Source organism: Theropithecus gelada, chromosome 9 (assembly GCF_003255815.1).
Source record: "Theropithecus gelada isolate Dixy chromosome 9, Tgel_1.0, whole genome shotgun sequence".
Taxonomy (NCBI): Eukaryota; Metazoa; Chordata; class Mammalia; order Primates; family Cercopithecidae; genus Theropithecus; species Theropithecus gelada.
Window position 1 is genome coordinate 107,271,742 of NC_037677.1, and position 20,938 is coordinate 107,292,679.

The window sequence follows — 20,938 nt, forward strand, 5'->3', positions numbered from 1 at the left end:
GGGAGGCCGAGGTGGGTGGATCACGAGGTCAGGAGATCGAGACCATCCTGGCTAACACGGTGAAACTCCGTTTCTACTAAAAATACAAAATATTAGCCGGGCATAGTGGCGGGCGCCTGTAGTCCCAGCTACTCGGGAGGCTGAGACAGGAGAATGGTGTGAACCTGGGAGGTGGAGCTTGCAGTGAGCCGAGATTGTGCCACTGCACTCCAGTCTGGGAGACACAGCGAGACTCTGTCTCAAAAAGAAATAATACTTTAATGTATTCAAAAAACAAGATTTAGTAGTGGGTCTAATAACTACCATAAGTTTGAAGTACTGATACATGTAAACTATTTTGAGATCTGATAAGTGTAATCTAAAACGAAAATAGCTCTTCTTTTGGTAAAGTCACAGGTACTAATACTACTACTGTGGTTCTTGTCCTGTTCATTATAGAAGGAAATGTTAAATCTCATTTTGAGGTTAATAAAAATAAAGATGTAAATTTTTTTCCTATTCGAATCACAGATCTTCTGAATTTTATCTTTGGAATTCAGGTTAAGAAACCTCCAGTATATAAGTTTACCTGCCCTCAATTTTTTTTTTTCTCTTTATTTGTTAAAGAAAGCAGGTAAACCCGTCTCCCCCCAAGCTTTGTTTCTGTATATGTACATTTTGTTGTGGTTTTGAACCATCTGAGAATAAGTAAAACATGACACTTCATCTCTAAAATTTAAGCATGCATTTCCTAACAATAAGAACATTCTTTTGTATAGCCACAGTATCATTGTTACACCTAAGAAATTTAACCTAATATCTTCTAAAAGTATCCATATTCAAGCTTTGTTTTTCTAAAATATTTTTCTATCTAGGATTCAATCAAGTATGCATGTAGTGTCTTCTCTTTAGATTCTTTAAATATAAGACAGTTACTCCTCCCTTCTCCCCACCTAGAAAAATCCAGAAAAGTTCCTTTTTCTGGATTTGTCTTCTTCCTCATCGTTTATTGTTGACATGAATGTATATACTTATGGTGTCATATAATGTGTCTCATTGTTAGCGATACTAGATTTGATCACCTGCAGATCTCTCCATTGTAAAGGTACCCCTTTTGCCCCTTTGTAGTTTAATAATATGTGAGATTATTCTTCAAGACTACATGAATGTCAAGTTCTCCCAACAACTTTACCAGTTACTTTAGCACCTTTGTTGACTCTTGCCTGAATCAGTTATTACACTGGGAGTTTAAAAATGGTGATTCTTGAATTCTGTTATTGCTACTGCATTTATTAGCTGTCACTCTTCTGTAGAGAAGAGTCTCCACTTTTCATTTTTTTAAAAGTATCACTGTGATTCATGGATTATTTTTTAAAAAATAAAATGTGTTATTATACTGGTATTGTTATTTTGATGCTCAGATTTTCCTAAATAGGGCCAGTGGAAATTTCAGGCTAGGTCCTGTGTCCTACTAATATGTCCTCATTAGTCTTCAATACTTCCTTGCTCTCTGGTAGATGTTCAGGTTCAACTGCGAGTTTTTGTTAGGAAAAAAAACCCAAAAACTGCGAGTTTTGTCTAGGCACAGTGGCTTGACCCTGTAATCCCAGATACTTGAGAGGCTGAAGCAGGAGGGTCACTTGAGGCTGGAAGTTTGAGAACCACCTAGGCACATAGCAAGACCTGGCCTCTACAAAAAAGGTGTGGTGGTACACACCTGTTCCTAGCCACTCAGGAGGCTGAAGCAGGAGGATCACTTGAATCCAGGAGTTTGAGGCTGCAGTGAGCTGTGGCCACAGCACTGCACTCCAGCCTGAGCAAGAGAGTAAGACTCTGTCTCAAAAAAAAAGGAAATTTTAGCATTGAAAAGCAATTTTTTCAGGGAGGTTTAAATTCTTTTCAATTCTCATTATGTACTTAAAGCCTGCAGGTTAGTTTTTTTCATTATAAGTCAATTTATCATTGAATAAAAGTTATACAGACCTATCACATATGTTTTGTTTGTAGGTGACCAGGTCAGTCATCGAGGTGCTCTAACTGGGGGTTATTATGACACAAGGAAGTCTCGACTTGAATTGCAGAAAGATGTTAGAAAAGCAGAAGAAGAGCTAGGCGAACTTGAAGCAAAGCTCAATGAAAACCTGCGCAGAAATATTGAAAATATCTTTTTGTTTTGTGTATAATGATAGATATTGTGGGGAAAGAACTGTGTTTTGGTTGCCATATATAATCTTTTGTTTTTTCACATATATATTAAAACTTTGTGTTTTAAGTTCAGGGCTTATGTTTGTTTAGCTTTTTAAGACTAAAAGCTATTTTAATGATTGTTTAAGTGTTAAGTAGCTAATACCATCAAGTCACTTGGAAGAAAAGAACCCATAGAACACCAAAATACAGGTTGTATCAGGCAAAGAAAGAGGAAACTGAGAAGGATCAGTTAGTGAATTGTATAAGGAAAACCTTGGTAGTGTTTTTTGATTTTTTTTCTTGTTAAATTTATGTAAGCAAGAGATAATGTTTTAAGGAAGAGAGTGAGAGGCATCAGTAATGTTACATACTGCTTAGAAGTCAAATATGTAAGGACCGGCAGTTCATTGTACTTGTGTGGTGGCACAGGCCTGTAGTCCCAGCTACCTGGGAGGCTGAGGCAGGAAGATCACTTGAGCCTGGGAGGTGAAGGTTGCAGTGAGCTGAGATCGCACCACTGCACTCCAGTCTGGGTGACAAAGTGAGACCCTGTCTCAAAAAAAAAAAAAAGGGAGGGGGTGGCAGGGGAGGGTGAAAAATGTTAGATTTTACTGTCGTGAAGTTATTTGGTGCAAATTTAATGTCAGTGGAGGAAATGGCTGTCAGATAACCAAGTCTGAGTAACCATAGTCGTTAGTTCAGTTCACAAATGAAACAATTGTGTATGTGGATTTTCTTAAAATCACCATGGTGCTTTGGTATAAGACAAAAGTACTTTATGTGTGCTTTCCGTTTCGCCAAACAAGTTGAAAAATATAGGTACTTGAGCATCAAGAATAGATATAAAGTTAGTGGTTTTTACTGCTTCAAGTGAAACTGGCATTTTTTAAAAACTGCAGATATATACCTTCTGTGCCATCAGTGCAAGCACAGAAAAATAAAAATAAGCACCTGAGCTTTGACCTTGTAGGGGTCTGCATATCACACTTTAAAGAACTGCCTGAATTTGGCAAGATGTTGACACAGAGTATGGGGAAATACTGAGGAAAAGGAGGATGTTGACAGTGTGTACCAGCTATCTTCCTGTGTTTGATAATCCAGCTAGATTGAATTATTTCTTCCACATATGGCAAGAACTACTCTTCATACATAAACCCTTAACATAGTGCCTTAAGCATAGTAACAGTACACATTTGTTGAATGAAAAGACACTTAAAAGTATGTAATATTGTTAGATTTCACCTAGCCTCCTTTATGGTTTTCCAAGAATTTGTTTTGTATAGCTTTTAGTAAAACAGTATACATGTTATTCTGAGAGTGAAATGGTGGGGTGTGAAATGTTTCAAGCTTCTTTATGATTGAACGCATTTTGGGTAATACAGTTCAGCATTGTTTTGGTCCATAAATTTGAGGACATGAATGTTATTTGGGGGTAAAGAAAAGGAAGGAATATATGGTGTTGTGTCTAAAAAGAATTCAGAACATGATACATTTACCACCTGGAGATAATTTTCCTTAGCCTTGTATATGGATTAATAATGAAATTGATCAGTTGATGAACCAAATGCAACAGATTGAGACCCAGCAAAGGAAATTTAAAGCATCTAGAGATAGCATATTATCAGAAATGAAGATGCTAAAAGAGAAGAGGCAGCAGTCAGAGAAAACCTTCATGCCTAAGGTTCGTAAGTATATCTTTGGTTATAGACCAACTGTTACAGATTAATGTGGATCATACATTATATGGGTTATCCTTGAATTTTATGCTTTTTGTTTGGACCCATACTTTTTTTTTTTTTTTTGAAGACAGAGTCTCACTCTGTCTCGCCCTCACCCAGGCTGCAGTGCAGTGTGTGTTCTCAGCTCACTGCAGCCTCCACCTCCTGGGTTCAAGCGATTTTCCTGCCTCAGCCTCCTGAGGAGCTGGGACTACAGACGTGCACCACCACATCCGGCTAATTTTGTGTTTAGTAGAGATGAGGTTTCACCATGTTGGCCAGGCTGGTCTCAAACTCCTGACCTCAGGTGATCTGCCTGCCTTGCCCTCTCAAAGTACTGGAATTACAGGTGTGAACCACTGTGCCCAGGCTGGACCCATACTTTTGGATGTCTGCATCTGTTTTACCATTCTTAAACCCATGAATACCCAGAGTCTCCTGTTGGCACGTTCAGACTTTCCACCTGCATTGAACAAATAGGCATTTGAAGCTATGACATAACTGTCTGATGGTCAGTTTTTGTCAGTAACCATTTTTATCTGAAGCACAGTGGAATTAGCTGAATATTTGATTCCATTTCGTCCAGACTGTATTAAAATTAGAAAGCAAACTTATGTGATAGTATGTTATTGGTCTCATAAACTTGACAGTTTTGACCAATCTTTTACGTAGTATTATACTGAAACTACAAAGAGCTTAAAAAAAAAAAAAACAAGATGTGCCTGCAATTGTACCATCCCAACACATTCTGACAACTTTTGGTTTTTTTTGGGATGGAGTCTCGCCCAGTCACCTAGGCTGGAGTGCAATGGCATGATCTTGGCTCACTGCAACCTCTGCCTCCCGGATTCAAGTGATTCTCCTGCCTCGGTCTCCCGAGTAGCTGGGATTACAGGCACACGCCTCCATACCCAGCTAATTTTTGTATTTTTAGTAGAGACGGGTTTCACCATGTTGGCCAGGCTCATCTCGAACTCTGGACCTCGTGATCCACCCACCTTGGCCTCCCAAAGTGCTGGGATTACAGGTCTGAGCCACCGTGCCCGGCAACTTTTTGTTATAGTATGCCTGAAGATTTTTGTATAGTTTAATCATGGAATATGATCTGGCCCACCCTGCCCCACCTATACTATTACATCGTATGTTTTTTGTTGCTAGAGTCCTAATTACCACATTAATAGGCACCTAATATTTGAGTTATGTCTTTGTATTTAGCTCAGATCAAATATAGATTGTTTTAAAATTTTCACTATAAGTAATCCAGAGGCTAATACCTTACTAATAAACGGATAACGTCATATAGCAACGTAGCTTACAGAGTTTGGAGGCAAGCTTGCATGCTATGGAGTCTACCAGAGAATCATTGAAAGCGGAACTGGGAACTGATTTGCTTTCTCAACTGAGTTTGGAAGATCAGAAGAGAGTAGATGCACTGAATGATGAGATTCGTCAACTTCAGCAGGTAAGTACATGGCTGACTGGAAAAAAAATTCATTAGTAATTGGCTATTGTGAAAAGTGCCTTTCTTGCTAACTAGGGGAATATGAAAGAAAAGAACTGAGAAAATATTAAAATGAGGCTTGGACTTTTAATACCCATAGGAGTAAATAAGATTTTGTTTTTCTAAACCGTTCTAGCTAGGTTAGGATTATACAAGAAATTTTCATTTCCTTACAGTTTAGTTAATTAGCATTACTTATTAGTTGTAAGTATTGCTATTAGTAAGTTTGAACTTGTTAAGACTTACCATATTTATCTTACTACCTTTACATATTTAATATTTTAATTAAACATTTGAATTGATTTTTTTTTTTTTTGAGACGATTCTTGCTCTGTCGCCCAGGCTGGAGTACAGTGGCACGATCTCAGCTCACTGCAAGCTCCACCTCCCGAGTTCACACCATTCTCCTGCCTCAGCCTCCGAGTAGCTGGGACTACAGGCGCCCGCCACCTCGCCCGGCTATTTTTTGTATTTCTTAGTAGAGACGGGGTTTCACCGTGTTAGCCAGGATGGTCTCGATCTCCTGACCTCGTGATCCGCCCGCCTCGGCCTCCCAAAGTGCTGGGATTACAGGCTTGAGCCACCGTGCCCAGCCTTTAGTAGATTTTTAAAACTGCATAGATGTAAACCACCAACACTGATTCTAAAAAATGAAAAGCAGTTAAAGAAACCGTTTTTGACAGCAAGCATTACAAAAAGAGCCAGCCACAAAAATTTAACATTATGAATTGATAAGAGAAAAATGAAGAAAGTATAGGGCTTTTTTGAAGAATATAATGTATTAAACTTCATTTCAGCTCAATGTGAGCACAAGTACTAGAGAGGACAGCAGATGAGCACTCTTCCTGTGTGTGAAATGTACATGCTTATGTAGACTTTTTCTTAATTCTAGGAAAACAGACAGTTGCTAAATGAAAGAATTAAATTAGAAGGTATTATTACTCGAGTAGAGACTTATCTCAATGAGAATCTGAGAAAACGCTTGGACCAAGTAGAACAGGTGTGTATGTGTTTTTTTTTTAAGGGCTCCTTCGTGGCCATGACCTACTGCAAGTGGTTATATCAGAGGCTCTGATTGAAAGCAAGGGCTTTGGGGACAGAAAGCTTAGTGTCTGTGGGCCTTGGGTTGGAATTCTGCCACCTAGTGTGTGATTTTGGACAAGTCACTTACTATTTCTAAGCCTCAGTTTCTTGTGTAAATTAAATATTATCATAGTTGTTTTATATAATTGCTATCGTGGCACATTCTGAGTACTTAGTAAATGTTATAGTTTTTCAGTGGTGTTTAGATGCTTAGAAATTTTCTAGTAATTATGTCTTTTTCTTCCCTTTAATGGATACTTTAAGTATATTTCTAATTATATGAAGTATTTATATTTTTTGGTTTTCTTGAATGTTTGTTCAGACAATAGCTGTAGAAAATGTTGGCAGTCATAACATTTGAAACTAATGGAATTTACATTTTTTTATTATAGGAACTTAATGAGCTGAGAGAGACAGAAGGGGGTACTGTTCTCACTGCCACAACATCAGAACTTGAAGCCATCAATAAAAGAGTAAAAGACACTATGGCACGATCAGAAGGTGAATTTTTATGTAGTAAAATTTTGTTTACATACATGTTTTATAAAATTGTTTACTGCAGAATAAAATGTCCAAATAGGCAGAAGCATATACTAATGATTTTTTGTTTTCCATTATAAACAATGTATAGTGAATGGAATTTAGTAAGTTGACTATAAATAGCAAGTTTTTACTGAAATGTTTGTGACAATTGAGACCATAAATGATTCATTTTGTTGATAAAATATGAAATACTTGACTCAAGTTTCTCTTATCACTTAGTTGCTAAGAAAATAACTTTAGTTTATAAGCATTAACATTGAATAATGAAAATTATATATTTGAGTGACTTATATATATAGTTCTAATTTTGTACTGATTTAAGTGGTTCATAAATTTTCACAGAAAATTTTAAACACTGACAAAAACCTAAAATCTATTTTGGTAGGTTTAATCATAAAAATCTTTACTCAAATAACGCTGTAACACTGGCTTTAAACTAGATATTATAGCCTAATTTTGTTTTTCCCCCCATCTTAGATTTGGACAATTCCATTGATAAAACAGAAGCTGGAATTAAGGAGCTTCAGAAGAGTATGGAGCGCTGGAAAAATATGGAAAAAGAACATATGGATGCTATAAATCATGATACTAAAGAACTGGAAAAGATGACAAATCGGCAAGGCATGCTATTGAAGAAGAAAGAGGAGTGTATGAAGAAAATTCGAGAACTTGGATCACTTCCCCAGGAAGCATTTGAAAAGTACCAGACACTGAGCCTCAAACAGGTTGGTTTTAAATTTGAAGTCTTGTTACAAATTGCTTGGTATGTAAATTTATTTATATGAATACATATTTTCTCTTTTTAGTTGTTTCGAAAACTTGAGCAGTGCAACACAGAATTAAAGAAGTACAGCCATGTTAACAAAAAGGCTTTGGATCAGTTTGTAAATTTCTCAGAGCAGAAAGAAAAGTTAATAAAGCGACAAGAAGAGTTAGATAGGGGTTACAAATCGATCATGGAGCTGATGAATGTACTTGAACTTCGGAAATACGAAGCTATTCAGTTAACTTTCAAACAGGTATGTTTTGCTTTGTAGTAAAAATATACACAGGACAAAAGCTTCAGCTCTTACTCAGTTTGTAAAGATTTTAAAGCTTTTTTCCTCATTAACAGGTGAATCTAATACATGTGAACAAATCTAGCATATAGGTTTACAGTAACTTGAATGTTTTACACAGCCTTTAGAAGGATCCAGTCTGTTATCCTTGTTAAGATTAAAAAATAATTGGTAGCTTTTAAATATTTTACTTGTTAATGTATAATTCTACCTAAGCAAAATTTATATTTCAGTCTTTTTTTTTTTTTAAGGTATCCAAGAACTTCAGTGAAGTATTCCAGAAGTTAGTACCTGGTGGCAAAGCTACTTTGGTGATGAAGAAAGGAGATGTGGAGGGCAGTCAGTCTCAAGATGAAGGAGAAGGGAGCGGTGAGAGTGAGAGGGGTTCTGGCTCACAAAGCAGTGTCCCATCAGTTGACCAGTTTACTGGAGTTGGAATTAGGGTAAAATACTTTTATATTCCATTTTCCTCAGAGCATTACCATAATAGAATTTATAGTATCTTTTGCATATCTGATTGGTGCATTATATGCAAGTTACTTTTGGAAGATGGTGGTGGTTCTACCCTTTAGGATATTAACTCATGTGTTTATTCTTAGGTGTCATTTACAGGAAAACAAGGTGAAATGAGAGAAATGCAACAGCTTTCAGGTGGACAGAAATCCTTGGTAGCTCTTGCTCTGATTTTTGCCATTCAGAAATGTGACCCAGCTCCATTTTACTTGTTTGATGAGATTGACCAGGCTCTGGATGCTCAGCACAGAAAGGCTGTGTCAGGTACAGTTCAGTACAGTTTTGGTTTTGTATTTAACAATAAGCTGGTAATATTTGCTGATACATGTATGAAAAAAGCAAACTCAGGCAGTTTTGAATTTTAGTAAGAGTAAAGATAGTTGCTTTTTAAATTTTCAGCTCTGCTGAAAAGAGAAATTTGTTAAAGCACTATTTCCTTTTTACAGATATGATTATGGAACTTGCTGTACATGCTCAGTTTATTACAACTACTTTTAGGCCTGAACTGCTTGAGTCAGCTGACAAATTCTATGGTGTAAAGTTCAGAAATAAGGTAATTTTTTAAGTTTGTAATTAATTTGTTGAATTCTGATTCTATGTTAAATAGTGAAAGAAAACTTAGAAAGTCTTTGCTTATCTGATGTCTTTTTAAAGAAAAAACTTTTCCTTCAAATAACTATGAAGTTTAGCAATAGTTTATGGCATTGCATTCGTTTTATTTTCATTGGCATTAGCAAACCATATCTTTCTATCCAGTCTATTCAGTGCTTCTGTAATGCACAATCTTTAACAATTACATATGTTCATTTGTATGGACTGCACAGCTCTTCCTGGGTGTCTTCCCAACCTTAACATTATTGATGAAATAGCAAAGTAATAGAAAGTGAACAAAAGGTAGTTTAGATGTTTAGGCATGGTATTTCTTCAGAGCATTAAAATACATATTTTTTAAATCCATGCATTGAACAAACACCACTGTAAATAAAGGTTTTATAAGTCAGTGCTTCAGAATTATTTTACTTCATATGTAAAATATAGGTGATAGGCTGTGCGCAGTGGCTGACGCCTGTAATCCCAGCACTTTGGGAGGCCAAGGCAGGTGGATCACCAGGTCAGGAGTTTGAGACCAGCCTGGCCAGTATGGAGAAACCCTGTCTCTACTAAAAATACGAAATTAGCTGGGCATGGTGGTGTGAGCCTGTAGTCCCAGCTACTTGGGAGGCTGAGGCAGAAGAATTGCTTGAATTTGGGAGGCGGAGGTTGCAGTGAGCCAAGATCGTGCCACTGCACTCCAGCCTGGGCGACAAGAGCAAGACTCCATCTCAAAAAAAAAAAAAAAAAGAAAAATTTAAAAATGTAGGTGATGGGCTGTATATATTACCCTATACAATGCAAACAGATGTATTTAACAGATTTTGTTTTTAACATTTATTCTTCAGGTTAGTCATATTGATGTGATCACAGCAGAGATGGCCAAAGACTTTGTAGAAGATGATACCACACATGGTTAATTGGAAAATACTACCTACTGGTTTGGGAGATGTGTATAGTAATGATTCTCATACCCAGGAACTGTGAATTTAAACCTAAATATTTGGCCATTATTAATAGTTTTCAGACTTAAAGCATCATAGTCCTTTTATATTTGTCTTTGTATTTTATAAGATACTCTGTAATGTCATGTTTGTACTTATAGTTTAAGAATTTTATTTCCTGTACAACTTTTTGTAAAATGTCCTGCTATTTTAAATCTTTTGAAACATGCTAAATATTCTTTCCTAATTGTTTTATCACTTATACTGCCTTTTTTATAGCTTCAATTAAATAATTGGTTTATGACTAATTTAGTGTTTTATGTGGCTTTTCATTTGTCATAGTCTTTTCCAGTGAGAACACTAATGAGATTGGATGTAAGGCCTCATTTTAACTTAATCACCTCTTTAAAAGGCCTGTCTCCAAATACAGTTACATTTGAGGTATTGAGGGTTAGGACTTCAACATGTGAATTTGGGAAGGGAAGCACAAAATCAGCCCCTACCAACCATAGTATATTTATCATTGATATATTGCTATCAACTCAAGATTTCATTCAGATTTGACTAGTTTTTCTACTAAGGCCCTTTTCCTTTTGTAGGATCCCACAGAGGATACTACATTACATTTACTTACATCTCTTCTAGTCTGTGAGAGTTTCTGTCATTGTTTATTATATCTTGACAATTTTGAGGAATATTCAGATGTTTTGTAGAATGTCCCTCAAATTGGGTTTGATATTTTTCTCATGGTTAGATTGGGGCTAATACCACAGAAGTGAAGTATTCTCATTACCTCATATAATAGTACATATTAACATGCTTTATCACTGATGATATTTACCTCGATCACCTACCCAACCTTGTATTTGCCAGTTTTCTTCATTGTGAGGTTACATTTTTTCCCCTTTCCGTACTCTTTTCTTTGAAAGTAGGTCTTGAAGTGCAGCCCTCACTGTGGGTCTCCTGTGACCCTGGAAGACTACCTTAATAGTCCTTGTAGCTTTTTGTAGATTGACATTTTCCACATAGACAGTCATGTCATTTGCAAGAAAGAGGCAGTTTTATTTCTTCCTTTTGAAATATTTACCTTTAATTTCTTTTTCTTGTTGATTTCCCCTGGCCTCAGTTTATACTTTTTATCTGTAGGAGAATTTGTTAGGAGCTACACTTCCATCATTGGAAACCAGAAATACCTAGAGAGATACTTTTAAAATAAAGAAATAGTAATGGGACTTTAAATCAAATTTTAAAATGTGTGTTTACTTTGGGTTTTCATTTTGACTGAATCTTTAGAGTTTAAATGTTCGGTGTATTATTTATACTTTATAGCTTTGCTGTAATATAACTGATCTATAATAGATAATTTGGTATATGTTCTATGTACGACTCCATTCAAAGGGTTATGTAACTAGAATATCTTTCTAGTATTTCTACCATTTTTCTTACATATTTCCCCAAGAATTTTTCTTAAACATCTACCTAAGAATATTCATCATGAATGCTTGGTGTATAGTTTATAATTTGTAGATTTCCTCTGATATGACCAACCCCTTATAATACAGAATTTGGTGTAAGGTAAGTTCCAAGATTCAATTCAAAGGATGTTACAGACATAGCATCATTCTAAAACTTAATATTATTCTTAAGTGTTTCCCAAAAGATATTAGTATGACGAAATGCCAGTAAATTTATAATAATAAAGCACCTAATAATGAAACAATAAATTTTTGTAAAAGCCTATATTCTTTGCGATATCTTAGTCATGAGTTGTTAATTCTAATGAAACTGAATAGAAAAATGTGACAATCCTGAGCATACTTAACCCAGAAACTTAGAAGGACAGACATTTACCCAAGGAGTTAGCCAATGATGCATAAAATCTAAGTGCTTCTCTTTGGCTGGAGAGTCCTTTCCTCAGTAGTACTGATTCTTCCACTTGCAGATTTTGTTAATACTGTTACAAATGCATTACATTCACCACAGTGGAATTGAAGAACATATATTTTAAGAGATGGGGGGTCTCATCCCATCACCCAGGCTGGAGTGCAGTGGCAGGATCACAGCTCACTGCAATCTTGAACTCCTGGGCTCAAGTGATCTTCCACTTTGGCCTGCCAATATTAATATTTTGGGGCATTTCCTTCAAATCTTCATAAAAAGTTTTGTGGTTTATTTTTATGTTTATTCTAGGTGCATAATTTTATATCTTAGATTTTTAATTTAGTAATACAGTATAAAATATTGCTGTTTTAATGCTTTGGAAACAAAATTTTAATAGCCATATGCTATTCTGTCAAGTAGAAGTAGCATAATTTACTTAACTATCCCACTAGATTGTTTTCTTTTGGCTAAAGTACCAAAAATGAATTTAAAAAATCAACACTTTTATACATAAAACTCCCAAAATTTAGGATTATTTTCCCAGCGTAGAGTCCTAGAAGTCAGTGTGAATATTTGTAAGGATTTTTATTTACTTTTTATGCTCTTTTTGAAAAAGATGTAGGCCGGGCAAGGTGGCTCAAGCCTGTAATCCCAGCACTTTGGGAGGCCGAGATGGGCGGATCACGAGGTCAGGAGATCGAGACCATCCTGGCTAACACGGTGAAACCCCGTCTCTACTAAGAAATACAAAAAATAGCCGGGCGAGGTGGCGGGCGCCTGTAGTCCCAGCTACTCGGGAGGCTGAGGCCGGAGAATGGCGTGAACCCGGGAGGCGGAGCTTGCAGTGAGCTGAGATCCGGCCACTGCACTCCAGCCTGGGCTACAGAGCAAGACTCCGTCTCAAAAAAAAAAAAAAAGAAAAAGATGTAAAACATGAAATGGTTAATATGTAGGTTAAGGATTTGTCTACTCAAAATTAGTGAAAAAGTAATTTTATAAAATGATGCAATTTATAGAAATAATTTTACTGTGAATAATATAGTCAGTAGAAAATGGAGAAATAGAAAGGGAGGATTCCTTTTTTAAAAGTAAGCAATAGCAAACTTGTCTTTGGAAATATTTAGTTAATTCTTAAAAAGTGTTTCTCTTCTAATAACTCTCTAGGCCAGGTGCGGTGGCTCACGCCTGTAATCCCAGCACTTTGGGAGGCCGAGGCGAGCAGATCACTTGAGGTCAAGAGCTCAAGACCAGCCTGACCAACATGGTGAAACCCCATTTCTACTAAAAATACAAAAATCAGCTGGGTGAAGTGACACGGGCCTATAGTCCCAGCTACTTGGGAGACTGAGGCAGGAGAATTGCTTGAACCTGGGCAGTGGAGGTTGCAGTGAGCTAAGATTGCGCTACAGCACTCCAGCCTAGGAGACAGCGAGACTCCATCCAAAAACAAAACAAACTCTAAATAAAAGGACTAGTACTTTGATTCAGCTTCCCACAAAGGGAGAATACTAGTGTTTAAGTAAAGTGAACAGTATTCAGATTTCACTATCACCCAGTAAATGGTCTTACACAGGATACAGCTTCCAGTTGTTGGGTGCTTGCTACAGAGGTACAGAGATTATGTTCTGTCTTAAAGATTTAAGAACTTTTCATAAAAATTCTGCTAGGTATAGTGGCTCATACCTGTAATACCAACATTTTTAGAAGCTGGAGCAGGAGGATCATTTGAGCCAGGAGTTTGAGACCAGCCTGGGCAACATAGTGAGATCCCATTTCTAAAAAAAATTTAAAAATTACCTGGGTGTGGTGGCCACACCTGTAGTCCCAGCTACTTGGGAGGCTGAGGTGGAAGGGGTCACTTGAGCCTGGGAGGAAAAAGTGTTACATTTACGAAATACTATTCATTCTGTATCTTTTTACTCAGGCATATCTCCTTATCCTGGAATGCTAATAATCCAGGTTTGTGTATTTATGCTTAGTCCGCTATCTTAAATGGAGGGAAGTGTAAATGGAACCAGTTGCACATTAACGCAGTTTAAATGGTAACAGCGAAGTGTTAGCCTGCTACTTAGGAGGATCTTTCCTTCCCTACTTGGTATTTTCCTTTTTTTTTTTTTTTTTTTTTTAAGAGAAGACAGGACCTCACTCTTGTTCAGGCTGGAGTGCAATGGCTCAATCATAGCTCGATGTCATCTCCAACTCCTGGGCTCAAGGGTTCCTCCCACCGCACCCTCCCAAGTAGGTAGCTAGAATTACAGGTATGTGCTTTTAAGTAGATAGGGATCCCACTTTACCCAGGCTGGTGTTGAACTCCTGGCCTCAAGTGATCATTGGCTTCCCAAAGTGTTAGAATTACAGGTGTGAGCCACTGCACCTGGCCCTTGTTTTAAAGTTATATGTAATTAGGTGGAAATTATCTTCTCCTTTTTTGTGAATATTGAGCAACAGTGATGTCCTTGTTCCCTTAGTTTCATCTTTTGGAAGAAACAATTATACTTTTCATCCGAGAAAAGTAAGAACAGAATCTATTTCAATTGCCTATTGCCTAGAAGTATTAACAGCTTTTATTTTGGTCACAGTAAGTAATTCTTGATGAAGTGGGTTAACATTTCTAGAAGGAATATTATTTTGGCAAGAGCTCAGATTTCACAAAACATGTCTTCTTAGAAATGGCTTTCGGCCAGGCATGGTGGCTCATGCCTGTAATCCCAACACTTCAAGAGGCCGAGGTGGGTGGATCATGAGGTCAGGAGATCAAGAGCATTCTGGCTAACACGGTGAAACCCATCTCTACTAAAAATTAAAAAATTAGCCGGACCTGGTGGCATGCACCTGTAGTCCCAGCTACTCAGGAGGCTGAGGCAGGAGAATGGCATGAACCCAGGAGGCGGAGCTTGCAGTGAGCTGAGATTGTGTCACTGCACTTCAGCCTGGGCGACTGAGCGAGACTCCGTCTCAAAAAAATAAAAAAATGGCTTTCATATCTACACTTTGTCTAAGTTAGTACTTCACAGGATATATTTAGATCCAGAGATACAACATTTTTTAGTTTAATACTTTAATTTTATAGATGAGGAAATTTGAAGTCCAGATTAGGTAAGTGACCCAAATGAATAAGTGAGCACACACAGCTTAATAACCCACAGAGCCAGAACCAAGTCCTGGCTTTCCTGCTTCAGAAGTAGGACAGACTCTTTAATACATTAGCTCTTTCTTTCTCCCAAGTTAACTATGTAAATGGGAGAGAGAGAGCACAGTGTTGACTGATCCTCCACATGACACAGAGAAATAGATTTTAAGGGCACAATTTACCATCTCTGGTTTTCTTTGCCCTTTGCCTCCCCACTCCTGTTTTCTTTAGACCGCACCTATTTAGGTATACTCCGATCACTTGTGTCAGTGTCCTAGGGGGACTGGATTACTCCTGGCTGCCAGTCTTCTGCATGAAAGATGCCAGCGTTGCTCCATAAATCTGCCACCATGTGGCACTCACTCTCCCCTTCCTAGAGACAGAGAGTCTCCTGGGTGTAAGAGCCCTTGTGGCAGCCAGTAATTGCACAGGGACATGAGGCAGCCTAGCGATTAGGTTTGCAAGAAGCACATGGATATATTTCCTCTCTCAAGTCCTCACATTGGTTGGTATAAGTCTATTGGAAAGAGACATTAAGATTTGAATGTTACCTCATGGATACTGTGTGTTCAGATCAGTGCCTGGAAAGTTGATTATCAAACATCAAAGTGTGCAGTGATCACAAGTCCTGCTTTGGCTTTATAAATATACACCTAAAATTATTCAGCAATTAACAATGACGGCGATAAAGGCTGGAAACATGGAAGTACATATGGGTGAAAAAAACCCACCACCACAGAAAATCGAAGGACATGGGATTAAGGCCAAATCATTTGGGACTAACAGAGGCAGTTAAGGTGTAATGTACTGGAAGTCCCTAACACTTCTGAGGCAGAGGTCTTTGCTAGGAGAGGTCTTCAAACACAGGAATCTATCGTACCACCTCAGAATTAGAAATGAGGGCTGCAAAGGTAGATAAGGCTGAGGCTTTCTTCAGCACTGTCTGGGCTGCTATTTTTCCTCCCAGTATCCTCAATCCCAAATTACTTCACTTTTTTTTCCAGAGTCACTAGAGGGGGCCCTTGACACATGCCAACCCCTCCATTTTTTCAGTCTAGTTTTACAAACTCTAGTTTCTTACAGTAGAGTTCCAGGAGCAATGAGATGGTCAAGGTGTGATATTCTTCAGATTTCTCTGTTGCAAGAGTTTTTGAACTATGTGTTAACTGCAGCTCAGTAACTGGATGCTTTTAGCCAAGGTACCTAGTGCTTGCAACAGGTTGGATTGTTGCTTAGAAAGGTATGCAGCAGCTATTTAATGGGATCTTGTTAACAAAATGGCAGTCTGTATTAGGGTTCTCTAGAGGGACGGAATAGGATAGATGTATATATGAAGGGTAGTTTACTAAGGAGTATTGACTCACATGATTACAAGGTGAAGTCTCACAATAGGCTGTCTGCAAGCTGAGGAGCAAGGAAACCAGTCAGAGTCTCAAAACCTCAAAAGCAGGGAAGCCAACAGTGCAGCCTTCAGTCTGTGGCTGAAGGCCCGAGAGCCCCTGGCAAACCGCTGGTGTAAGTCCAAGAGTCCAAAACCTGAAGAGCTTGGAGTCCGATGTTAGAGGACAGGAAGCATCCAGCACGGGAGAAAGATGAAGGCTGGAAGTCTCAGCAAGTCTGCTCTTTCCATCTGCCTGTTTTAGTCTAGCTGCACTGGCAGCTGATTAGATGGTGCCCACCCAGATTGAAGGTGGGTCTGCCTCTCCCAGCCCACTGACTCAAATGTTCATCTCCTTTGGCAGCACCCTCACAAACACACCCAGCAACAATTCTTTGCATTATTCAATTCAATCGAGTTGACACTCAGTATCAACCATCACACAGTAGCCCTTTCTTGCAGTAGCCCTACTTGTTTCTCCTCAAAGCAGTTTTCTTCCTCCATACTTTCTGAATCCTCATATAAACCCAGAAGAGGTTGTTCTATTGTAATTTTCCTCATTCGCTGTCTCTAACCTGGCATCCCTTAATTGAAATGGCTTCACCTATTATGTTGCTTTTCGGTTTACCATTTTTAAGTCATCTCCCCAACAAGACAGTCTAAATCGGGGGCTCTTATGTTCTTTCACAGAGTGAAGGGAATACTTGCTGACTTCTTTTCTTATTAGAAATCTTATTAGAATCCCTGTAGTCTTGGGATTATGTGGCTGTTATGTGCCTTAGGATTGTTCCAGAAGTCCCGTTTCCCTACTGTTTAAGAATAAAGAGTTCATCCCCATGGTGAGCAGGCGTGTGGGAGCCCACACACAGCCCTGCCCCTCTACCTCAGCACAGGGGTCACACAGCAGGCTAAATCTCATCTTCTGAGATGCAACATTCTGCCTTGACACTGATGGGAATGCTGGCAAGACCGTTGAGCATGGCCTTGTGATGGACAGAGCTCATCTCATTTTTGAGATTCTGAGAAACTTCAAAAAAGAGAAACCACTGAAGCTGGTGCCAAAGAGGTCTTCCCAGTGACCCTTGCCTTTTGGTTTTTCTTTTTCTTATGGACATGCTTCTAGGCAGGGGGTCTGTCCATCTAACTTCTGCCCTTGGCTGAGTAGATGAAAAAGAGGGGTTCGTTGATTTCAAGTAATTTCTTGATTCCTTGGGGAAGAAGGATTACAGTCTTTCAGAGAGTTTCTTTTTGTATATCAATGTATGCACTTTGTGCATAATAATTACCTACTAGGTACCAGATGGGCCCTTTTATCATCTCTCCTAAGGGCAGCGACTTTGAAGTGGGTGCTGTTAACCCCAGTTTGCAGAAGAGGAACTAAGTTTCATGAGGGCAAAGTAACTTGTCTAACAATTTCTGTCGGAAAGCAGTGAAACTGAGAGTAGAGTCCTGGCTTATCCTATTCCACCAACCTCTCTAGCTGCCATTTTAAATTTAAAATGAAACCAGTGTCAACACTTGTAGATAGACCAGCCACAAGGAAGGGCAAAAAGCACCTTTGTTGGTTTCAAAGCTGTCTATAAATCTGTGGTGTATTGTTTCCTGCTGTCTCCGTCCTCACACCCTTGGGACGCCATGCCACAAAAGCAGAAGGCTTTGTTTTAACAAGATCCTGGGTGATGGAGGCTCTTTCAGATGGTACCTGAGGAGCCGCAAATTCAAAACCAGGAGCCCCTTTTCTCGCGCTGTATGCCCCACGTGCATCTCAGCAGAGTAGGTTGCCGGCTGAGTGCCTTTGATTCTGCTATTCTCTAGTAGTTAACTTTCAACTCCTCTCACCTGGCCCAACCCTAGTCTCTACTCCCAGTTTTGAAAAGGAAAAGGCTAGTGGAGGATTGGTAGTGGGAGGACTGGGAAAGGTTGCATGCCGAGCACTAGCACTACCCTGTGCCTGTTCCTGACCCTGCCGCTTAGCACTCTGCTTTCTCACAGGAACCTGGCCCAGCCCTGCTTCATCTCCCCACTCTGAAAAGTAGGATTGTGGTTCTGCCCCCAAGCATTTCATTTCTCTTTTGGTTCTCACATCCAATTAATTATGTTTCACTTCGTAGTTTGCAGGTGTAAGAGGGTTTTTTTGTTTGAGAGGGAGTCTTGCTCTGTAGCCCAGGTTGGAGTGCAATGGCACGATCTCAGCTCACTGCAACCTCTACCTCCTGGGTTCAAGGAATTCTCCTGCCTCAGCCTCCCGAGTGGCTGGGATTACAGGCGCCCACCACCATGCCCGGCTAATTTTTGTATTTTAGTAGAGATATAATTTCACTATGTAGGTCAAACTGGTCTCAAACTCCTAACCTCAAATGATCTGCCCCCCCTCAGCCTCCCAAAATGCTGGGATTACAGGTGTGAGCCACTGCACCCGGCCAAAAGAGGATTTTTAAGGAGAAATTTGGGACACTTGATATAGGGAGGTGTATTAGTCTGTTCTCACACTGCCATGAAGGGAATATCTGAGACTCGGAAATTTATAAAGAAAAGAGGTTTAATTGACTCACAGTTCCACATGGCTGGGGAAGCCCTCAGGAAACTCACAATCACGGTGGGAAAACACCTCCTCACAGGGTAGCAGAAGAGCGCCTGAGCACCCAGCGAAGCAGGGGGAACCCCTTATAAAACCATCAGATCTCGTGAGCACTAACTCACTATCACGAGAGCAGGATGGGGAAAAACCTCCCCCATGAATCAATTATCTCCACCTGGTGCCTCCCACAAGATGTGGAGATTACGGGAACTACAAGATGAGATTTTGATGGAAACACAGAGCCAACCATATCAGGAGGGATATGGAAGTTGACAACTCGAAACAGTTCCAGGTAGCCAAGCTGTCAGACACATTACCGCAGGTGCGGGGGTAACAATTTGTCCCAAGGCTAAATGCTCTGCAATGTGTAAGACACACCCCTTTTCTGTGCCGCTATACTCTATTTTAGCTCCAACAAACTTAAGTCTAAAGAAGGGGCAAGGTCAGGACTCTCATCCTCTTTTTTTTTTCCCTGCTTCTAGGGGTCAGAAAAAAATTCATTTCTGACCCACAGTTATTTTCCTGTCACTTTAAAAACAAATACCCATTGTCTTCTATTATTTTAGAGGTAAATGTCCCTTTAAGATCCTGTACCCTGTAAGTTCTGTGCTGGGGCCAGGCCTATCTGTTTATGTTTTGTTTTTGTTATTTTTACCCAGTGTTTGTTGAATACATAGTAGCTGGCACTCACTGAGCACTGACTATGCGTCAGGTTCTATGCTGAGTAATTTCTGTTCTTCGTGGTAGACAAAGCTCACAGCAACCCTGAAAGAATTACTGTTCTGTTCATGTTCTGAAGGAGTGGACTATGCCTTAAAGAGGTTATTATCCTTCATGGCCATGCAGCTGTAAGTGGTGGAAGTCAGCTTCACCGCAGGCCTCGTCCACCTCGGAGGTCCACAGTGACGTCTAGCCTCTCTGGCAATGAGTGAGTGTTCCATGTGTGGTAGGCTAGCTCCTGCAATACCCTGGCTACTTCGCCCCTCGGAGACTGCCCCACAGACTACTTCTGTCTTTGCCATGGTTCTCTTTAACTAGATTCTACCCATAGAGAAATGAGGAATGGGTGTTAGAGAGAAGCTGCATGCTGTGAGGCCTAGTTCATCTGCCCCCCATCCCCCCACCCCGAGGGGAACCTAGCGGTGAGGTAAGATTCTGGAATAGCTTTGCCAGAACTTTGTCTAGAAATGTGTGTGGAACCCAGCATACTATCTTGTTAGCAAACTGGAGAGGTTCTAATCTAAACCTACCCAGTCCTTGCCTCATTATCAAATTCACTGGAAAGTGATTTTTCTAGTCTCTCCCCTTGGAGATTCTACACTGGGTCTCGGGCAGGGCCCAGGAGGGCCACAGGTGAGACCTGCTAACCAGGGAAATATATTGACCTCAAAGGGTGGAGTTAAGTCGGCTAAAACTTTGACCTTTAGAAAGGATGGTTTGTGAACCTGGGAGACATCCTTTTTGAGGCATCTATACAAAAGAAAGCAGCAGAGATTTTTTGTTTTGTTTGTTTTTATCCAATGAGGAAAGTGAAATTTATCTTTACTATGTTAAATAAACTGTGGCACAGCAACTGGATATAGAGGGGAGTCCCTGAAACTGGCAGAATTTTAGAGAGACAGGCCTCCAAGCTGGAGAGCTGGGGTTACAGAGATGAGCGAGCCAATGTCTCCATCCTGACCAGCCACGGTAATGTGCTACTGCCCCATTTTACTCGGGGCTATTAAGCTCATTCCTTTCTTGAGCGGAGAGTAATTGTAAACTAGCCAGTTTGATTCATCGGCCTCCTCATTAGGAGAAACCTGAAGTTCACAGCTGATAAGTCTATGCTGGCAGCAGCTCTGAGGGTGGGAC

General features: G+C 39.4%; 1 protein-coding gene across 1 annotated transcript in view; it reads left to right on the top strand.

Annotated features, from left to right (window-relative positions):
• The window catches only part of SMC3 (structural maintenance of chromosomes 3), a 36,957-nt gene extending 26,531 nt beyond the window's left edge, over nt 1-10,426 (top strand). Inside the window, exons 19-29 of the mRNA XM_025397198.1 lie at nt 1,987-2,139; nt 3,696-3,847; nt 5,188-5,346; nt 6,278-6,385; nt 6,861-6,969; nt 7,489-7,736; nt 7,818-8,030; nt 8,321-8,512; nt 8,669-8,846; nt 9,029-9,135; nt 10,022-10,426. Coding sequence (XP_025252983.1) covers nt 1,987-2,139; nt 3,696-3,847; nt 5,188-5,346; nt 6,278-6,385; nt 6,861-6,969; nt 7,489-7,736; nt 7,818-8,030; nt 8,321-8,512; nt 8,669-8,846; nt 9,029-9,135; nt 10,022-10,093 — 1,691 coding nt within the window. The 3' untranslated portion in view covers nt 10,094-10,426. The remainder of the gene's footprint in view (nt 1-1,986; nt 2,140-3,695; nt 3,848-5,187; nt 5,347-6,277; nt 6,386-6,860; nt 6,970-7,488; nt 7,737-7,817; nt 8,031-8,320; nt 8,513-8,668; nt 8,847-9,028; nt 9,136-10,021) is intronic.
• The last annotated feature ends 10,512 nt before the right edge of the window (nt 10,427-20,938 follow it).